A 20910-nucleotide genomic window follows, 5' to 3' on the forward strand; every position below is an offset into this window, starting at 1 on the left:
AGCATACCATGTCAACAGTGAGGCCTGTCAACAAACGCGGAAAGAAACATTGTTTTTTTCAAGATAAAGCTGTGTGAATTCTTTCAAGCAGCAAAGTCATGCTTGTTCCCATGATGTAAACAACATAAATAGCATCCATTACCACATGGTGATCAAAGCCCAGTGTCTATAGATCCTTGGGTCAAATACAATGCCGAGTCTTGCTGTAAGAAAACAAACAAACTACCCCACGCAGAGACTGTGCAGGTGCACTCATTGACCCTGGCACAGTAACCCAGCGAGTCTGCCCTGCTTATTTCAACCCACAATTGGGAAAACACCTTCAGATGTGCTAGGCCTGTGAGGACGATTAGCATCAACAAACATGCTTCAGACAAAAGCCGAGCAGGACAGAGGACTCCTACTCATTCGGATCCACTTCCCTCACGCCATGCACCACTACTGACTTATCATGTTAGTAACAAGCACACGTATCCATGCCAGTCAGTAAAGAAGTCAACAGAAAAATACTGTACTGCATCCATCCATGATTCCCAGAGTAATTAGTGGAGTCATAGTGCCCATGATCCCAGAGGCCTAAGAGGTGGTGGGGGAAGCTCCGAGCTGGTGGAAAGGAAAGGGGATGGCCGGCTTCCTGAGGAAAAAGCATCGTCTTTTGCGCTCCAAAACAACTCAGGAAGTGACCATAGCTTGCCTCGGGCTTCAGACGTGCATTCAGTTGGACAGCAGCACATGTATAGTTAGTAACTCTCAAATTGGACACTTAGAGTTAATCCTGTCAAACGAACACACAAATACATATACAGATACTAAACCTCTGGGGATGTCCCTGCTCTGAGACTTTTAGGGATTTACCATCGCTTCACTTCCAAACAAGGTAAGAGGAACGTTTTTCTGGTTTGACAGGGCTTTCAGGCATTTGATTAGTTCAAAATTCAAAATGACAAGTGCAGGAGTGTTTACAACTTCAGTAGTGGTTGTAGTTTAGATGTCATTGGTTGTTTCACTGGGTCATTCTAATGTCTTGGTGAGCTGAGTGGATGTTGTGTAGGTCTCAATGTCAGTGATATAACTTTAACGTCATTAAGGTCAAGTATACTTGACTCTTCACACTTTTTTGTACACTTCTCGCATTAATACACTCAAACAAAACCGGAAAGCTTTATTGATCTTAATAGTTGAAGTACTTCTTGATATACTTACCATGTCTGTGTTGCGATGCTACAAAACCACGTGTTCACATGTGGCAGTTACTGATTCACTTTCTGTGGATATCATATCTCAAAACAATGGCCAGATGGTAATCAGATGGGTTAAAAAATCAGACCACAAACTCCATTAGTCTTCAAACCTTTTGTGTGATTGATTTGACTTGAATAACAAGTGAACCATTCTTTAATTCTGGCTTATGTTTTATTTGTTATTTTTTGTTGTTCTTTTTCTTGTTTCCGAGGACATCTGCCTTATTTGAACAGTTTCTACCAATTCACAAATGAATGTGCCATAGAGCAGTGGTTCTCACCCAGGGACCCGGGGGCCACTAGGGGGCCTAAGCAAACGTCCAGGGGCTTGTCTTTATTTCAGTTTAGTAATTAATTTACATATTAATTCAAATGCTGGAAAACACTAAAAAAAATAAAGATGTACAACATTAAGCTAACATCATATATTTGATTTTATAAATGTATTACATCAGAAGCAATAGAGGTACATATCAGCTTAGATAGGAGGCCAGAGTGTAGGGACAAACAGGAACCAAAAAGGAACCACTATCACACGACCTTTGACCTTTTACATGACCACAATTAGTCTTACTGTACAAGTGTGTGAAAACAACACCTGTACCATGCAGGAACAGTAAACAGGACATTGCAGATGACAGAAAACGCAGCCATGACACGACGACAACCATAAAAACCCAAAGCCTTCCTCACATGCTGAGTGACATTTTCCCGCACAAACCTCTTAAATTAGCCTTAACCTGACCCCTCTCAATGTAAAAGGTTACACTTGTGACGTCCATCCAGTGGATTCCCGTTTGGAGATGCCCACACTACAGTAAAACGGAATCAGGATGCTACCAGCTAAAACGGGGCCTATAAAGGATAACCCCCTGTTCCTCTGCTGGCATTCACCACACTGGAGTGTGTCAGTAAGGCTGCTTCTGATTGCTCGCTGCTGTTTTAGTGGCATGACATAGAGCCCTTCTCTCAGCACAGATCCAGAGGGCTTTTCCTGTGGTCCGTAAGGAGCCCCATTGCAGGATGCAGGCGGGCTGTGATTGGACCATCCTCCGCTGACCCTTCACTCAGGTGCCAGGGAGAGGTTGCATAATACTGGTGACAAATAGGGATGTGAGCACACCACTTTCGGCGAGAAACCAAGAATGGTGTGCTTTACTGTAATGCACACCACAAGCAGCAATGAAAAGATACTTTTAAAGATGTAATCAAACGAGATCCTCGTTTAAACAAACACAGGTTTTGTGGTTGTAACTTTTGGATTTTTTACAACTCGCAGGACTTTTGTGAAAACCACAGGTTATACTTCCGCATTTTTGTGATCCCAGCCATGGATAGTCGGATCCACAGAGGGTTATTAACTGAACAGTTATTGGAAGGGTTTGAAAATGTGATCATACTTTATTATGGTGAAAAGGAAACACTATGGCAGCAACTTTCTTATGTATGTGTCAGCATTTGCTTCATGTTGTTGCAGAACTGACAGAACCCTTCACTGGAAATCGAAAGTAACTCATTCCTGCAAAACATTTACTCTTTTGAATTCTTGCACTCGGGAACAATAAAGGTTTGCTAAGAAATATTTCCTATAGTTTGGGGATATTTGACTCTGGAAAGGGTATAGCAGACCATTGATGGCAAAATGGCCATGGCATTATGGGTTGAAGTTTTCCTATTTGGCAAAAGGGAAGACGACAGCATTTTGTCTCTGTTTTCTCTAGCCAGGTAGCGCCGATTTAGATTTTTCTTTCGTCTTTCTACTTTATAGGCAGCCAACTTGTATTGAAAACCCATTTTGCCAGTGGTGAACTAAAATAAAAATGATACTATTTTTAAATAAAGAAAGAAACAAATAAATAGAATATGTGTCTAACTGTACTCTTAATGCTGGGTAAAAACATCCATGTCTTACTGTAAAAGTATTTCTCTATTATAACAAATAATTAAATGATTTAATTATACTAAAAATATATACTACTTTATATTTATCAGTTACATAAATAGATAACTGGGTTGGAAAAAATCGATTTAATCATATCGTAATATAGACAGAAATATATAATATAATGACAGATAAATAGTAGAATGTTTTACACATATGTACACAAACTGAATCATGTCAAATAAAAATGCGAGCCAGATTGTCCTTTTGAAGGCTGTTGGGAAATATTTGAAACATCGCCAAAGTGAACCTCGTAGGCAGAGCAGGAGCAAAGGATGCACCAGCAAACACACACAACAATGACAAAGTTAATGTTATGCGGTACTATTTCCTGCTCCCCAAGCCAAGAATTCACCCCAGTTTGGAGCTTCTCTTTATACAGTCTCGCTTTATTCAGTGCTCGTCTTAGATGTGGCGCCAATTGTGGTTTCCTGATGCACTTTTTGTCCCGACAATCAACAGGAACAAGAAGGTGTGTTGTCCTTGTTCATTTTCAAAGATATTGCATGGATCCTAATTGATTATCAGGGAGGTCAAGATGGACATGGGAAAGTGTGTCTGGAAGATAAGCTAGCTCCAAAAGAAAAAAAGGGGATAACATGCTTGAACCGTATACAACAAGTTGTTATTTCCCACATGCAGCTCATTTGCTCAGCCCAAGTGGTCAGTGTTCTTGTTTGTATGTTTATAACACAGATTGTTCATCCTATGTGAAAAAAGAGAGTTAAATAGCTATGCCAAGTTTTTGACCTCTGTGAAAGCCCCTGAGGCTCATGGGAGGCATGAGACTCGTGGCAATCCTTTGTTGATGCATCAGCGAAGAAGCTTTTCTGTACTGTTTATCATATTGTTGAAGAACACAGATTTCATAATACTTAAGAAAACAAGGGTTTGGAGAAGCTCACTCTTTCAACATGCTTGCTTTCTTTTAGCATTGCCCCCATGACGCACTCCAGAGCAATTTATATTGTTCAGACAAAATTGATACGCATTTGTCTGACTTTCCTTTGGGGCAAAAATATAAGACCTCTAAGGTCACTGGTCAATTTTAATGGCCCGTGACCCATAAAAAAAATAATAAAAAAAAACATTAAAGAAGCCACATATCCATTTATGGTTTATCCGTTTTGTTATGTTTTTAAATGAGGAATGTCCTGAATACTTGAATACGAATTATTTAAAACTTTTTTAAAAAACAACCACACACACACACACACACACAATCTCCGCAAGGTCAAAATTTACTGCTTTTACTATCCTTGTGTCCACACTAAATGATTGTAATAAAAAAAGGTACTAGTAACATATATACTGCATAGTGGCACACTGGTGAAATCATTTTGGAGAACCTGCATCTTTTTAAAATATTTAAAATATCTTTAAAATAATATTAATTTTTATTTTATTTTATTTTATTTTATTTTATTTTATTTTATTTTATTTTATTTTATTTTATTTTATTTTATTTTATTTTATTTTATTTTATTTTATTTTATTTTATTTTATTTTATTTTATTTTATTTTATTTTATTTTATTTTATTTTATTTTATTTTATTTTATTTTATTTTATTTTATTTTATTTTATTTTATTTTATTTTATGGGGAGGCAGTTCTTAGACCTGCCCACAAACAAAAAGTAAAAGTCCCAACTGAACAGCTCGTGTCATTTACTCTGAACGGTGGTGTTGACACACCAGTGGGACGACACATAAGTGGGACGTTCCTCAATTTGAATTAATGTCACATTATTTCATTTAAATATTTTTACATTTCGTTTCTGACATGAAGACAGACCGACATGGACTCCGTAAGTTTTTATTTTATTTCCCCTTTGTTATTATAAAGTGCTAAACTTCACTGGACCTTATGTCATTTCACTCATTTGTTACCATGTTAACCACTGAATAATTTACCGCCGCAATGCTTCAGTAACGCTGCCGTTTTTATTTTTCAAATCTATGCATTTGGTTGTTGAACTGTTAGGCTTAATGAATGAAATATTGGGATATTTTATTAATATGTTGAATATGTCTGAAAAAGGGAGAATTAAAGGGAAATCAGGCTTAACGCCAATAAATATATTGTTTATTGATTTTTTTTGTTTTTACCCGGTTGTAGGTCAGTTTTTGAGTGAAACTAAACTTTTCTACATCTCTTGTGAGAGAAATTGAACTGAATCCAATGTCGATAGTGTCACAGCAGTTACTGCCCTCTCTGTCCTTAAATCTAATCCTCATTACACGTCTTTTTTGCAAACTCGTCACATGACGATGTAAAAAAATAGTTCGCCTATAGTAAACTAGCTGACTTAATACTTTTCCCTTCCTGCTTATTAAGTAAAATATTTATCCTTCCTGTTTTAAAAAAAGAAATAATCCGTCCTCATTCACAGACAATCTTATAAGGTCATCTAACATTGTTCTCCTGGTGCACAGTTAAAGATTTACTCACAAGTAAAAGATAATGTCCCAGTAAAGCACAAGCCTTTATAGCAGGGCATATTCCAATGTCAAGATGGTCGACTAAGATTTAGCAGTGCTGGTTACTCAAAACAAGTAATCTGACCTTGCGGCACCCATATAATGCTTTGCTTGTTTTGAGTTCATCTGTAATATAGTGGTGATGATAAGGGACACTTTTCAACACTTCCATCCTCAGCCGAATCTGTGGCTTCAGTGACATGCAAACATATCTATCTATCTATCTATCTATCTATCTATCTATCTATCTATCTATCTATCTATCTATCTATCTATCTATCTATCTATCTATCTATCTATCTATCTATCTATCTATCTATCTATCTATCTATCTATCTATATATATATATATATATATATGTGTGTGTGTGTGTGTGTGTGTGTCTGTATCTGCAATATTGGTCAATATACCTTACATTTAACCAGTATAATCAGTACTTTCACTGGACATGTTTGAGATCATAAGCTTCCATTACCCCATGATTTTAGGAGCACTGAAACTTCACCTTGGGGAAAGTCATATGGAGGTTGTCTTTGGCTCTCTCCAACATTCCAGTGCTTTTCCTTTAACCAGAGCCTGAAACCCAAAGCTACAACAGAAGCAGTTCCTCTATCAGTCACATATTAAGACCAGTCCTCCCTCCGTTTCAGTGTAACTCATTGCCCATCCCTTCTAAGAGACAAGATGATAGACTTTGAACCTCACTGGCATTGCGGTCTGTGGTTCCGCATAATTTTGAAATAGTAGGTGCAGTTGATGAGGATTATGGTACGGATCGAGTGAGACTTAGCTGATGCATCTTATGTAACAAGATTTTGTTGTTTTTGCATCCTCCAGAAGCCATCTTTGACACAAACCAAAATGTACAAAAGCTAAACATGATCAATACTAGTAAAAAAATAAAATAAAATAAAATACATTTTCAGGAGAAAATAAGCTAAAGTAAAATCTTTTAATTGGTTAACCTAGTCTCGCGTAGCCAGACCTTCAGACTGATGGCACAAGGTTTGGACTCTATAGCAGCTTTTTTCGCATCATGTTTAGGGGCATAAAAATGTAACAACGACGTCTCTACGATAACAGACCGGCGTGCATCTAATAAATTATTAATTCAAGAATGTTGTGCAAGTTTACTGCAACAATGGAGCCTTGAACTTCACTTACTTTTGAAAATCCTCAAAGTGCTCATTGTCACACACAAAACGATGGCTTTCTTCTTCCATGAGAGGGTTTGGCGTCACGGCGGCTTTGTTTCTCGGCAGACTGTTAAAGAACGTGACGCGTTTCTCCCAGACAGCATGTACAATTCAACGACCAATCAAACCACAACTTCGAAACTCCATTGCTGTGTCCGAAATCACCCACTACTCACTATATAGTGGACTATATAGTGGACTATATAGTGAGCTTGCCATTTTGTAGTGCTGTCCGAATGTATAGTGATGATTATAATACCCTATATAGTCCACTCAATGTATCCCAGAATGCATTTTGAAAAGTAGTGTACAACCGATGGTCACTAACCCAAGCCCTACATACCATAATGCATTGCGCTGATCGTAAAAATAAGTCATAATCATGTGAGTATAGCGCATTATAACAGAAATGGCCAGAAATGACTTTTAGTTTTTAAATGCACCAGCTGACAGATGATGTAATCAACGGCGCCGAGAGACAATCGAGTAGTGTCCGAAAGTGGTGTTTCTATTATGCTGGTGAGCTCACTATATAGTGCTCTACTCCCTACCCCCTACATAGGGGGTAGTTAGTGGTTTAAGTGGATATTTTGGACACAGCGCATGTTTTTCCCATTTTGTGTACCATAGGCATCAGACTTTCAACCAATGGCCTGTGGGCTGAGCCTGAGACTAACTGTGACCTAACCATATTATATTATTAGGTTTGTTAATACATTTTATAATGTAAAAAAGAATTAGTAGTAGAGTCATGGTACTGACATTATATCACTTCTTGAAATATGGCTGTAAGTTAATATGCCATCCTGTAATACCTCAAATGTGGCAATCACAACTGCTGGTTATTAACTGTAGATGTAACAGAGAGCTCATTAGTCTGATTTCTCCTTAACTTTATCCAGTGAACTTATTACGTAATGTCACTGCCATTAGTTTGTAATGCAGGGGGCTTGTCCCTTTTGTCCCCTACCTGTATGAGACAGGAAGAGGAGTTGGTCTGGGAAAGCGGTAGTATGTTTTTTATATCCACCCAATGATCTAACCCGACGGTCCATATTGGCTCCACTGTACGGTTTATAATTAGAGCTGGAATTTCAGTGGAAATATTGAGAGAGGATGATCAGCAATGGAATTTCAATCGCTGAAGCTGTGAGACTTTTCAGTCGCTTTGTGTCTTATTAACTCATTCTTTTAACTTGTTAATTTCTTTATGGTTCAAGGAAAGTGTAACTTACGTTCTCCTCCTCGTTCACTCCATTTGCTATGTAAGTGTCCTCCTTGACTAATAATTATATCTCACTAGTGATTCAACAACAGTTAAAAATGTCAAATTCTGTCATTATTTTCTCTTTACAAACCTGTATGACTTTCTTTTTTCTGTTAAACGCAAAAGAAAATAGTTTTCGCTCATGAAATGAAAGTTAATGGTTTCCAATATTGTTTTGGATCTCCACTGAACTTTATGACATGGACAAACATGTAATAAATTTCTTCGAAATACCTTGTCAGACATTGCAATGTGGATGATCATAAAAGAATAAGCCCTGAATGGTAGGTAACCCATATGGAAAAATCATGCAGACATAATTATTTAAAAGAGGTAGGAAGCCACAAACAATAGACCCTCTCTAGGAATTTAAGGCTTGTTGGCTGTTACACACTGAAATTGGTCTCCAAGCTACTGTATAGAATGTGACTTTGATCTCAGGAACATGTTTGTTTACAGTTGTTAAAATGGCAGAATGTAGTTTTTATCAAGAGGAAGCCAGGTAGACGACCATTAACCCAAAGTTAATGATTCATGCAGTGTTGGTCCCCTCATATGCTCACACACATACGCAACAAGCACACAAATTAGCAAACCGGATGTGATTCAGCGCTGTTCCTATCCCCGTTTGTCACCAGCCATAAATATCCAAGTGGGCTATTCTACCCAAGAAGCCTTTGAAAGAGGCAAACATGTTGTCTTGAAATAGACTCGAGGTTTGTTCTCGTTCTCTGGGCTGTGTATACAGTATGTCGTTTTTGCATCTCTTTGAGTATAGGATTTCTTTTTATTATTCTTGTGACATAGGCAGGCCCAACATCAAAAGTCCTCATAATAATTGTCTTCAAGATTAACCAAAGGGTGTGATTCAGATTCTGCTATCATAAAATACGTAATCTTTCAAATAAAACTGTCAGATCTGTCTTATCTGTGTTGTTTAATGCTGTGTGTATAGCTGAGTTGATGTTTAAAACTGCGAAAAACGTCAGTAAAAGAAAAAGGACTCAATCGTACATCGGTCAATGACAAATAAAACTTTTTCAGGGCCACGATTTAACAAAAAAAAAAAATGAAAGAGCACATTAGTATAACATAACGACATTATAATCATAATGAGAGAACGAATTAATAAAATGTTTGCTAATAAAACTAAAAATGCATGTGATAACAATATATTTTTAAACCTTGAATGTGAGTGTCAGACTTAATCATTACTATTTATATAAATATTATACAAATATAAAGTATTTTTAACAAATAATTTAAATTACTAATTCATAATATGTATTTGGGGAGTTGCACCACGAGGTCACCTTCCACCTTGAAATGGTCCTCTCTGTGACATCATTTCCTATTTTTATGGGGGTTTTTTCCTGCATGGGGGTTGTAGTTGATTTGGCAGAAAAAACTATTTGTTTGAGGGAAATAATAATTGAAATAATTGTCTTTTTTTCAGTTGTATCACCTTTACATTTTGACTATATCCCCCAAAGAAAGTGTCAAAACAAATTTAAATTCAGAACATAACAACATGCTCATCAAAGAAGAGGTATAAATCTTCCATTATATGTATGAATTGCATTTTTACTGTATTTTTAAATGAATTAAAGTCACCACAGTGTCCACATTATCAGACATTACCTATTGAAATCTATCCCCAAATCCAGTCTCTCTATTTCTATGTGCATTTTACTATTTAATTTTGTCTGTATTGTACGTGGGAAAGAACCAAGGAACTTTTTGCACAAAAAAATGAAAGCTCATAACCGCATGATGGATGAATGCCAGTGTACTGGCCTGTGTGGCAGTAATTTCCTGTTTGTAGAGGCATCTGTAATGGCTTATAGTTCATACTGGTAGTGGGGATTCTGAAAGATAACTGTTTTATCTCTTTTCCAGCATATATCCTCCAAGCGCAACCATGCCAGTCCTTAAGAACCTCCCGTCTCGGCTGAAGGGAGGCAGATTTAGTGTGGATTTGGAGACTACACGTAGTGAGTTCATTCTCAGAAAAATGAGTCTTAACCACAATCCATTTGAGGAGCCTGGTTCAGATGAGGACTGGCCAAGAAGCAATGGAGGCTCACTTCTTGATGGGCGTGTGCCGCGGGACAGAAACCCATTTGAGGATGAGGAAGACGAAAATGAGGCTAATGAGGTGCGACGTGGAGGCTCAGGGAAGGGAAGCTCCATCAAAGGCACGCTGGAGCGCATGAAGGGGGTCTCCCCCCTCAAGACCCTGGGCAAGCTGGGCAAGAACTTGCGCATGTCTGCCAGGAGCAAGGGCAGGGAAACTCCCTCCCCACAGGGCTCTATAGGTTCAGCCTCACCCCTGGGGATGAAGAAGAAGGGCAGACGGAGTTCAGAAGGGAGCTTGCTACGGTATGATGGGAATTGAAAAGAATTAAGTTCACCCAAAAATGAAAATTATCTATTGATTTACTCACCCTCAAGCAAGGTATATATGCAAATCTTCTTTCTGACGAACACAATCAGAGGTATTTTAAATAATAGCATTGCTCTTCCAAGCTTTATGATAATTTAAAGTCCTTAAAAGTGCATCCATCCATCATAAAAGTAATTGATACAGCTCTAGGATGTTAAAAAAAAGTCCTTCTGAAGCGATGTGATGGGTTTTTGTAAGAAAAAAAAAATATCCATGTTTTAAACTAAAATAACTAGCAAAAAGAGTAACCCCTGAAGCGATGTATGATGTAGACACCTCTTGCAGTTCAAATAAATAGGGCTGGGCAACAATTTCAAGCTCCTTTTCCTTTTCAAAATACTCTGACATTTTTCTTTAAAAATTCTCGTTTTAGACTTCTAATTTGTGACTGGTGTTTTTTTTTGTTTGTTTGTTTTTTTGCTCTATCCTCTGCCCTTCCGTATTTGTCAATATGTTATGTGTCGGTTTAGGGTTATACATCAGTATACTTTTGCTGTACATCAGTGGTAATGGCTGTCTGTTGGAAGCTAGTAATTTTAGTTTATAAAGTTTTAAATATGGATATTTTTCTACACAAATGCATCGTTTCGCTTCAGAAGGCCTTTCTTAACCCATGGAGTCATATGGATTACTTTTATGATGCACTTTTTTGGACTTCAAAATCATAAATTCTGTTCACTACCATTATAAAGCTTGGAGGAGCAATGTTATTGTTTAATATAACTCTGATTGTGTCATATACACTTAGAATGGCTTGAGGGTGAGTAAATTATGGGGTAATTTTCATCTGTAGATTTGGTTGCAGAGTTCAGTCTGGGCCGTTGAATAAATCATGCAGAGAACCCTGTATGTGTAATCTTCAGCAGAAGAATGCACATGCGACAATCATCAACGTAAAAGAATGTCATTTGGTTCCGGTTGCATTTTCAGAGTGCAACATTCGGGTTATTTTTTTTTTAACTTATAAACTACTGTGAGCTACAAGTTTGTTAATCATTGGTGGTATATGCTATTGTTTAAGCCATTAGCCTGCATTATTTTAACTTATTTTTTAATAAGTTATTTTTAAATTCCTGGTGAGAAACTATTATTCATGATTCTGCAAAGAAACCCCGCCCACTCCCATGAAGCATTGCGGATGATGTAATATTTAGTCTCCCTATATGCTTTCAAACTATAATATATATTTGAAAAATATATTGTGTAGATATGTGACTATATCTATTTATTAAAAGCAATACTATATTATATTGTAATACTATAATTCTATATTACATTTTAATTGGATTAATTAATTCGATTGTGTCATTCGGAATGCATCATGGGATTGTAGTTCTTTTCCTCATTGAACCCATTAAGTACACAGTATTGTATATTTGACTTTTTGTCTGTTTTTTAAATAATGTTTTGCTTTAAATAATTCAATTTGTAGCTAAAACTCTTTAACAAAGATATTTTGAAAATCCATATAGGAAGAATGAATAAAAAGAAAACCAAGATGGCTGAAAATGTACAGACACTCGTTGCACAAAAGAAAGAAATGAAGTGTGATAAACATTTTAGGTCTAATTAATGATTTATATGATGATTTATTGCCAAAGGGAGGTTTGGGAAACTCATTTGTAAACAATTATAATTTCTGTAGTTCCATTTGTTGCCACTAGTAGAATAGACTACTGGTTTAGACACTGTTCTAGCCACATGCCTTTGAATTCATAGTTTTCTAAATACACTATTAGTTTATGAAAGACTATGTGTTTTTGTGCTATTGCAACAATTCATTTCATAATTCATAAAGCTTTCCGGAGTCTCAAACAGTAGAAGAGCATGATTCTAGCAACAACGTGGTCATGCTTCAAATACATAAAAATGTATATCTTGACTTAGATGCGATGTACTTTGGATAAAAGTGTCTGCAAAATCAAAATTTAACTAATCAACCATGTCAACCTTTGTCTTCCTATAGAATGGCAGGGAAGTGTAAAGATCGCAAGGAGAGCTTGACCAATGGTGACCTATGCTCAGAAGCTGATTCTGACTCCACCAGTCGTCGACTCTCCTTCCTGAAGATGGTGGGCAAGGGCAAGATGAAGAGGGAGTCCATGCAGGACCACTCATCCCAGGGCCCCGAGGAAGAGCCAGTTGAGGAGGTGCCCGAGGTCAAACCCAGGGAGCCACTATCAGGTAAACAGTCAACTAGTGAATCTGAAGCTGTGCATTTGTATAGCAGCAGTTAGCAGAATATTCTAATTTCTTATGAAGCATAATTATATTGCCCTTAGGCAGTAATCAAAGACTTTGATAGTGCTAAACATGGCTTTATTTGCTAATTAATTCACCATTTAAATAATGAATGAAACTAATATCTAACTATATTTAATGCTTGTTTCCAAACTTTTAACCACAACTCTACCAGAGCTTGGCTGTTTAGCTTGACCTGCATGAGCATGGAACATGCAACGTAGGAATTTGCACATGATTGCATGCTCAGGTTTCAGGCTTTTTACTGCAAGACTATGAGCGATAAGGTTCAACACTGGCAGCAAGTTCCGAGCTCTCTTTGTTAAAGAAAAAAAAGCATAAAGAATGGTAGTGAAGGATGAGAATGAGAATGCGAATTGCTAACGTCACAGGACTGGACTGTTTTGCAAACATATCTACATTGTTAGTGGTTGCTGGTGCATTTGTTGAACAGTCAACAGAGTTCATTGTGTGCTAAACCTATAATTTAATTCCAGCTATGCTCTTGCACAATTGTGTGTCATTTTTGAAGCAAGATTCTGATTAGCAGGTTCAGATGTTTTTGATTAGAGTTGGAACTAAATTTTGCAGAAAGATTGATAATCGGGGGAACATGACTGTCAGAGCGGCATGCATTTAGCTGATTATCAAGGTTTTTTTGGGGGGGGGGGGGGGGACTAATCATTCTTACCATAGTACGAGGGCCTAGTAAAATTCTGGTGTTTTCACCATACGTAAAATTTGAAACCATCAGCCTCTTTACCTTGCGTAAATGAAGCATGGAACATGATAAAAGAGGAATCTGAGCAAAGGGGAACTGAATGTGCCAAACAGTGTCATGTTTGGTCATGTCTTTGCTGTGTTTCAGTAGGGGGGAAAGGGTTAGTGATTTCTTGCTGCTTTGCATGCCCCAGCTGACACAGCAAAAAATCACTTTTTATTTGTGTATTTAGCCACATTATGTTGACGGGAAACCTTCTGGTGACCTCCCGCAACAGTCATCTGGGTTTCAAAGTTATTAGTTTAGTAACTCTCAGCTATCAGCTGAGTAGACCACCAGACACTATACGATCCATCTGTAATTTGGTTTAAGCGCACTTTTGTTTACACATTGATTGGATGTCATGTTAAATATACAAGATTCCATTGCTAAACCATTTTTTTTTGTTTAGTATCCGTTTTTGTGATTCTTTCTTAAGTATTCCAGAAAAGGTCTTATGAGCTTAAATTGTAATTCCCATTTATTTTGCAGACGTAATTGTTGTGACAAAAGAAAGCATTGCTTCATCCATGCAGCTGTCCTCAAGTGGAAGCACATTCCTGAGTGAATGATAATCAAGATGTTTAGCATTTAATTCACAGAGTCCTTTTTAAGAATGTTATCAAACATCTTCACAATGATGCATTCAAAGGGTATATGGAGCAAAAGAAACATTAAATAAGGAAGTTTGCTTCATACAATGTGTATTGCATGCCTCGGTTGCTGCGCATGCAAGAAAAGCCAGAAAATTGAGAGAAGAACAGGACGTCAATCCTGTTCATGGAGTGTGTCAATTGTCAACCGGATCAGATTTCACTTGATGAGTAGGCAAAACATTTTGTTTGCTTTTACTTCCTTTGTCATTACTTTACCAATCTTAAATTTAATAGCTCAAAATATCATTCATATATATATATATATATATATATATCCAAAAATTCCTTTTGCCTTTAATTGTAATAATAATAGTGATATTTTTAATTGCACAGTACTTTAACTTTGCAGGAAGGTTTCTTAAGTGTTTTGGAGATGTTTCCGCCGTTCTTCTGGATGATGATGAGATCAGATCTTCGTGTGGAGCACCGGCTGTTGTCAGACTCCTTGTACATTCAAAAATCTCACTGGATTATTACAATAAATGGCAAAAGGAATGTTTAGAAATGTAAACTGATATTTCCTATTGACACATTACAGCAAAAGATATAAATAACTAGCTGATCACTGGCTTAACACAGGCTTTTGCACAGTAGTGTAAATATTATTTATATTGATGTATTAAATTGAGGCCTTTATAATGTTTCAAAATATTTTTATTTCTAATTAAATAACATTGAAAATGTGGAATTTTTACTCCAAATGTGGATTCGAGTACATGTTGATATTAAATCAAAGGAAGAACATACTAAATGCTAAATTCTGGGATTAAACTTAAACTTCATTGCAAAATTTCACTCAAATTGTTATACTGCAGGTTTCCTTGACAAAAACTTTTTATAAAATACCATGCTTTCCAATTTTTTTAAATGTAGTTTTGTCATAACAATATGAAGAAATTGTTCTTGGTACGCAAAGCATGTTGCAACTAAACCTCATTGTTCAGAAAGCAAGGTCTTCGTTGCGTTCGGGTGGCTGGTATCTATCAGAACTGAATGCATTCAGTTGTCTTCGAGATTGGCAGAGTGTATGAAATCTGAGTGAATTGATAAAGCAGCCATATAGAAGGGCGTTTACCCCTCATCCTAGTGAATGATTTCCAGACCTCACCAAATTACTACCCGCAACCTCCAACCATAAGCCATAACTACAGCTGAGAGTCATTCTGTCATGGCCGCCATGGAAACAGTATCTGAATGGAATCTATACACTCCCGTTTCTGATAGCAAATATTCCTGCATGCCAACTGGCAGAGTCACTCGAAAAAAGGAATAGCCAACACTTCCACCTTATCCAGCTATTGTCCAACACTTGGCAGGAAGATTTGGTCAAATAAACCAACAAGCATTAAGTTAGAGCAGGGTTCCACTTAGTGTAAGGTGGAGTACTCGTTTTCCAAATGGTCCAATTTAGGATTGCTCTGTTGACGTTGGCCACGTCTACATTCATTAAGAAGGGAGTGGGACCATTCTGTCCTGAGAAGGGCTCATGTCATCACTTCGAATCCTGACTTAAGGTCTCCAGTGGCAGGCGAGGCCAGTTGTCACTTTGATAGCCACTTCATCTTACTGGGTTGGACATTGAAACAAGATTTTAGCATGTGAAATTCCTTCTGGACAGGATTGGGCACAGGGGACGATACCGCCAAGTATTACTCGACCCATCTGTGCTTCTAAGGCAGAGGCAGGAAATACAATCGCCCTTCACTTATTAAATATTTCACTTCTGGGGAAAATATGTCTACTCTGCACATGCTGAGCATTAAATGGGGGAAGTGAATGAATGAGAGAGGGAGTTTCAGTGGGCTGCTATGCCTCAAGTTCTTCGGTTTCTCGAGCTCCGGCTTGACAGGCGGATTTTGACTCTGAAACCCTTACAGAGGGAGGTTTGATGGAAAATGGTCCTGAACCTGTGGCACGACAAAGAACAGATCATATTCCATTACATTCCTAGAACTCAGGCTAATCTTTTCCTTGTAACGGCTGATTGGTCCTGCTGAGAGGTGTTGGTTGTGCAGGTGTGTTGGTGCAATGTTAGCAGATATCTTTCTTAGTCAGATCTATTCAGTTGAGTTGGTTGTCAGCCCCCACCCTTTAAAATCCCTTGCCAAAAGTAAATACCATTACCTCCTCTTGGAAATGGTGATGGAGGTATATTTGTGTAGCATAGTGCCATATGTGCCCTTAAAAGGCAACCGTTCAATCCCTGTGGTTTTCATTAAGGAAGGGTGGTGACATGTCCATGTTTAAGTGAAGTATGCTCTACACACCATGAATTTAGTGCGTGAGACTTTCTGGAAACAAAGAACTAGTGTTGTCCGCTCTGCACAGCTCAGCTCAGTTACTGGCATCGATCCGCATTTTAATAACTGTGGGATAAAACCATTTAAACTGCATGGCTTTTAACATCTGGACCATTGCTTGTCCAATATAAAAGTATGTCCTTCAAAACAGCGTTTGATTAAAATAGAAATACTTTGTAAAATTGAAAATTTCTTTAACGTCAGTTTTGATCAATTTAATATGCCCTTGCTGAATAAAGCGCATTTATTTCTTTCCAAACATTTGAACAAGATGTAAGTTAAAGGGATAGTTCACTTTGAAATTATTTTTTGATATGTTTCAGCTTACCTCAAGGGCATCCAAGATGTAGGTGTCTTTGTTTCCACAGTATTTTCAATTTTGACATTTTTCTGTCAAACCGTTGTTGTCTATCAGTCATACACTGGAGGCTAAGGGGGTGCACCAAAAAGCATGCATAGAGAAGTCAAAATTAAACATGATTTAATGACTCGTAAATGTAAGTACACACTGATGGCCTAAGACACGAAACGAGCGGTTTTTGTGAGAAAACGAACAGTATTTATATCGTTTTTACCTTGTGTAATCACAGTGACAACCAAGTGATTTAAATCAGTTGTGCAATGTCCAACTGAACCGAACTGAATCAGTTCAATGTTACGCCAGAAGTGATCGCTTGTGTGTGACGTCACTCAATATTTACACAGAGATTTCGGAAGTTTTACCTTTCACCAAACATATTTAAATATACTGAAATCGTCTTCCATTGCGGTTTCCCGTATATCTAAATATGTTTAGTGAAAGGTAAAACTTCCGAAATGTCTGTATAAACAAAGAGTGACGTAGGCGCGCAAGCGATCACTTCCGGCGCATGCGCAGACCGAAGCGCCCGTGCCGTCAGATCATTTTGTCATGGCTAGGATTACAAGAGGTAAAACTAAATAAATACTTTTCGTTTTCTCACACAAACCGCTCGTTTCGTGTCTTAGGCCATCAATGTGTACTTAAATTAACGAGTCATTAAATCATAAATAATTTTGACTTCTCTGTGCATGCTTTTTGGTGGACCCCCTTAGCCTCCAGTGTATGACTGATAGACAACAACGGTTTGACTGAAAAATGTCAAAATTGAAAATACTGTGGAAACAAAGACACCTACATCTTGGATGCCCTTGAGGTAAGCTAAAACATATCAAAAATTAATTTCAAAGTGAACTATCCCTTTAAAATATGCAAGTATTTGTAAGCAAGTTCTTTATTATATAACGAATACTGTAAACACAACCTTGTTTTAAAGTTAAAATGCTTGCAAAAGTCTTGAAGTTTGAAGGTTTTATGGGCCTTACAAACAGATTTATGTGCAAATGTGGAAGAACACTTCATTACCTGGAATGCCATAACCTGTTGAATTTCTTTGAAGTGCAGTTCAGTAAATTTCAATTCCTGTTATTTCAATTCCCATTCAACGTACTGTAGTGTGACCGATTTATTTTTATTTTTTTAAATCACATTCATGCTTTGAAATAGAGCTAGTTTCTAAATTCTGAATGTTTTACAACCCTTCTCAGACAGATCCTTACAGGGTCAACTTTTACTTCCCCTAGGGTTGAAAGTCAGAAGTCCTATCTCAAAGTCACTTAGATGATATACAATGTCCTCCTTGGGTGGAGGACTTTTCACGTGGATGAGTTGCAGAGGAAGTTAATTTTTAACAGACAGCACATTCATTTTTCCACCTTATCCCGTCTGCGTTGGCGATAAGCCTTTTGGTATTGTATTGTATTTTATATTTAGAACTCCTTCCAATGGACTGGCACACTTGGGATGTTATTATCCGAGACGGTTGAGAAGGGTGGGGGGTCTGTCATGGCAATACTGGACAGTCCATCCACGATAGGGATAGGGACAGATGAGTCAGGCGCCAACCGAACGCCCCCGCATCCTTCCCTCTAAGAAGAGGTCAGGATGTCAAAGGAAATATATGGGCAACTCAGCACTGCTAAGGGCCCCTTTACAGTCGGTTCAATGTTCTGAGGAGGAATTCAACAGCAGGGCCAATTATTTGCACAGCTGATTTGTCACATATCTACATCTCAATAGATGCGTGTTGAGAATTGTCAGTAAGCAAGCTTGGGTTGATTCACCTAAAAAGGAAAATTCTGTCATCATTTACTCACCCCAATGTCATCTTCAGAACACAAATGAAGATCTTTTGATGAAATCTGAGAGCTTTCTGTCCCTCCATTGACAGCTATGCAGCTACCATTTTGATGCATAAAAAAGTTCACCGTAAAACGAATCCATCTGGATTAAGCGGTTTAGTTTTATGATGAACAGATTTATTTTACTCTTTTATTCACATTTAAACATTGATCAGCGAACATAAACAAAAGCTCAACCGAACATGCTTGACCCCCAAGAACAAGCCTCATTGGTTTTTGCATAACACGAGAATGAACTTCATTGGTTCTTTCACATCAAGCAAATATGCTTGAGCGTCTGTTTTTCTGTTAACTGATGTGAGATGATAAATGTTTATTACAGTAATAAAAGACTAAATTCAATCTGTTCATCATCGTACAGTATAATGCGATCATGCCTGTTCAGAGTTGTACTCAACTGTTCATTTCATATAGATTTGGTTTAGTTTTACGATCTCCTTTATGGATCTTTTTTTTTGAAGCATCAAAGTGGTAGTATGGAGAATACAGAAATTTTATTAAAAAAAATCTTTATTTGTGTTCCAAAGATGAACGAAAGTTTTGTGAGTTTGGAACGACATGAGGGCGAGTAACTGATTACATTTTTGAGTTAACTAACCCTTTAATAGAGGAAAGTGGGAAAATTGACATCTTCACCTTTTATTGAAATATTATGAAAAACTTGTTAAAGATTTTATGAACGTATTGCATAGTTGTGTTTGGAGTCAAGTGTTTTATTTCTGATAATGCAATGAAACATGCCGAATTGTGAATAAATCATTTTGTCATTTAAGAAATTATGAACACATGAAAAAACCAGAGAGAACCAATGAAATATTAACTAATTATGCTGTAATATATGTAAACTTTTTCCTATAAGATTTTTCTATGCATTATTTTGCATAGTAAAATAAAACCTGTTGCTGCAGTTTGCCTTTTTTATGTCAGATAAATACCTCAACCAATTTTTGTTTTGTTCTTCCCATATTTAATGTAAAATATTTTATGGTTTAATCTAACTTATTGTGACATTACAAACAAATATTACTTGTTGGAAAAAATATAATTAAAAATACTTTTTAAATAAATATTTTAGTAAAATTATTATTATTATTAATATATAGTATATACTAGGGCTGTCAAACGATTAATCGCATCACAATTGATCGATTAATTGCATAATATATGTGGGTGCACTTTGTATAATTATTTTATATATATATAAATACACACACATGCTTGTATATATTTAAGAAATATTTTCATGTGTATATATACTGTATATAGATTTATATATAATTTATATTATATATAAATTTAAATATTTTATATACCATTAATATTTTTTTCTTAAATATACATGCATGTGTGTATTTACGTGTGTATTTATATATATACAAAATAATTATACACAGTGCACCCACATATACAGTATTATGAACACAAACTTTTATTTTGGATGCGATTAATCGCAATTAATCGTTTGACAGCCCTAGTCTGGTTACGCTAAGAACTTGGGAACATTACATTCTGCTTACTTGCATCCGACCGTAACACAGTATGCTGCTTTGCTAGTCCTTTAAGTATGTAAACTTGTTGACCTCCAGACTTTCCTATGGAGTGGTCAATGAAATGGTGTTCTTGAAGCCTCCCAAAACCTGTCTCCAGTAATCAGACCAATTTGTTAGACCATGTAAATGTGTTCATCCCAAAGGAAAGGAATGGAAATGATGAAGGATGGGTGTGAGCACTGACCTCAATGGGAGCCCGCCTGCTTCATCAAAGAAATGTTTTGTAATGTAAAAAAGTGCTTCTGCAAATAAGAAACACAAGTGAGATCATTAAAAACTATAGCCAGCAAAGTGCATTGGCAGTCCTTTTGACCATCTGGAAGATATACTGCATTTATGTTTTAGGTTTAATGGTATGAAATTTACTAATGGGGGAATTCTGAAGAATTGTATTGGATGGCCAAGCGATCTTCTGGGTGTTTTAGAGCAGTGGTCCTCAGCCTTCATTGTTCATTCCAAATCTCCATGACTTTTCCACTTTTTTGTGGTTTAGTGGATAAGGACAATATTTATTTAGAACAACATATTTTCATAATACAAATGTCCATGGAGTTATATTTTATTCATTCAGTTTTTAAAAAAAAATTATTATTCATTCAGGTTTCCCAG

General features: G+C 36.9%; 1 protein-coding gene across 2 annotated transcripts in view; it reads left to right on the plus strand.

Moving 5' to 3' along the window:
- The first annotated feature begins 705 nt into the window (after positions 1-705).
- Positions 706-20910, plus strand: part of exoc3l2b (exocyst complex component 3 like 2b) — a 31797-nt gene continuing 11592 nt past the window's right edge. The window contains exons 1-3 of one of the 2 annotated variants that reach the window (XM_089121287.1): positions 706-877; positions 10028-10510; positions 12541-12758. In XM_089121287.1, coding sequence (XP_088977413.1) covers positions 10050-10510; positions 12541-12758 — 679 coding nt within the window. In that variant the 5' untranslated portion in view covers positions 706-877; positions 10028-10049. Of the gene's footprint in view, positions 878-4857; positions 4992-10027; positions 10511-12540; positions 12759-20910 lie in introns of those variants that run through there. The other variant, XM_089121286.1, reaches the window with a different exon arrangement.

This window comes from Pimephales promelas, chromosome 16 (assembly GCF_988280905.1).
Source record: "Pimephales promelas chromosome 16, fPimPro1.hap1.1, whole genome shotgun sequence".
NCBI classification, from domain to species: domain Eukaryota; kingdom Metazoa; phylum Chordata; class Actinopteri; order Cypriniformes; family Leuciscidae; genus Pimephales; species Pimephales promelas.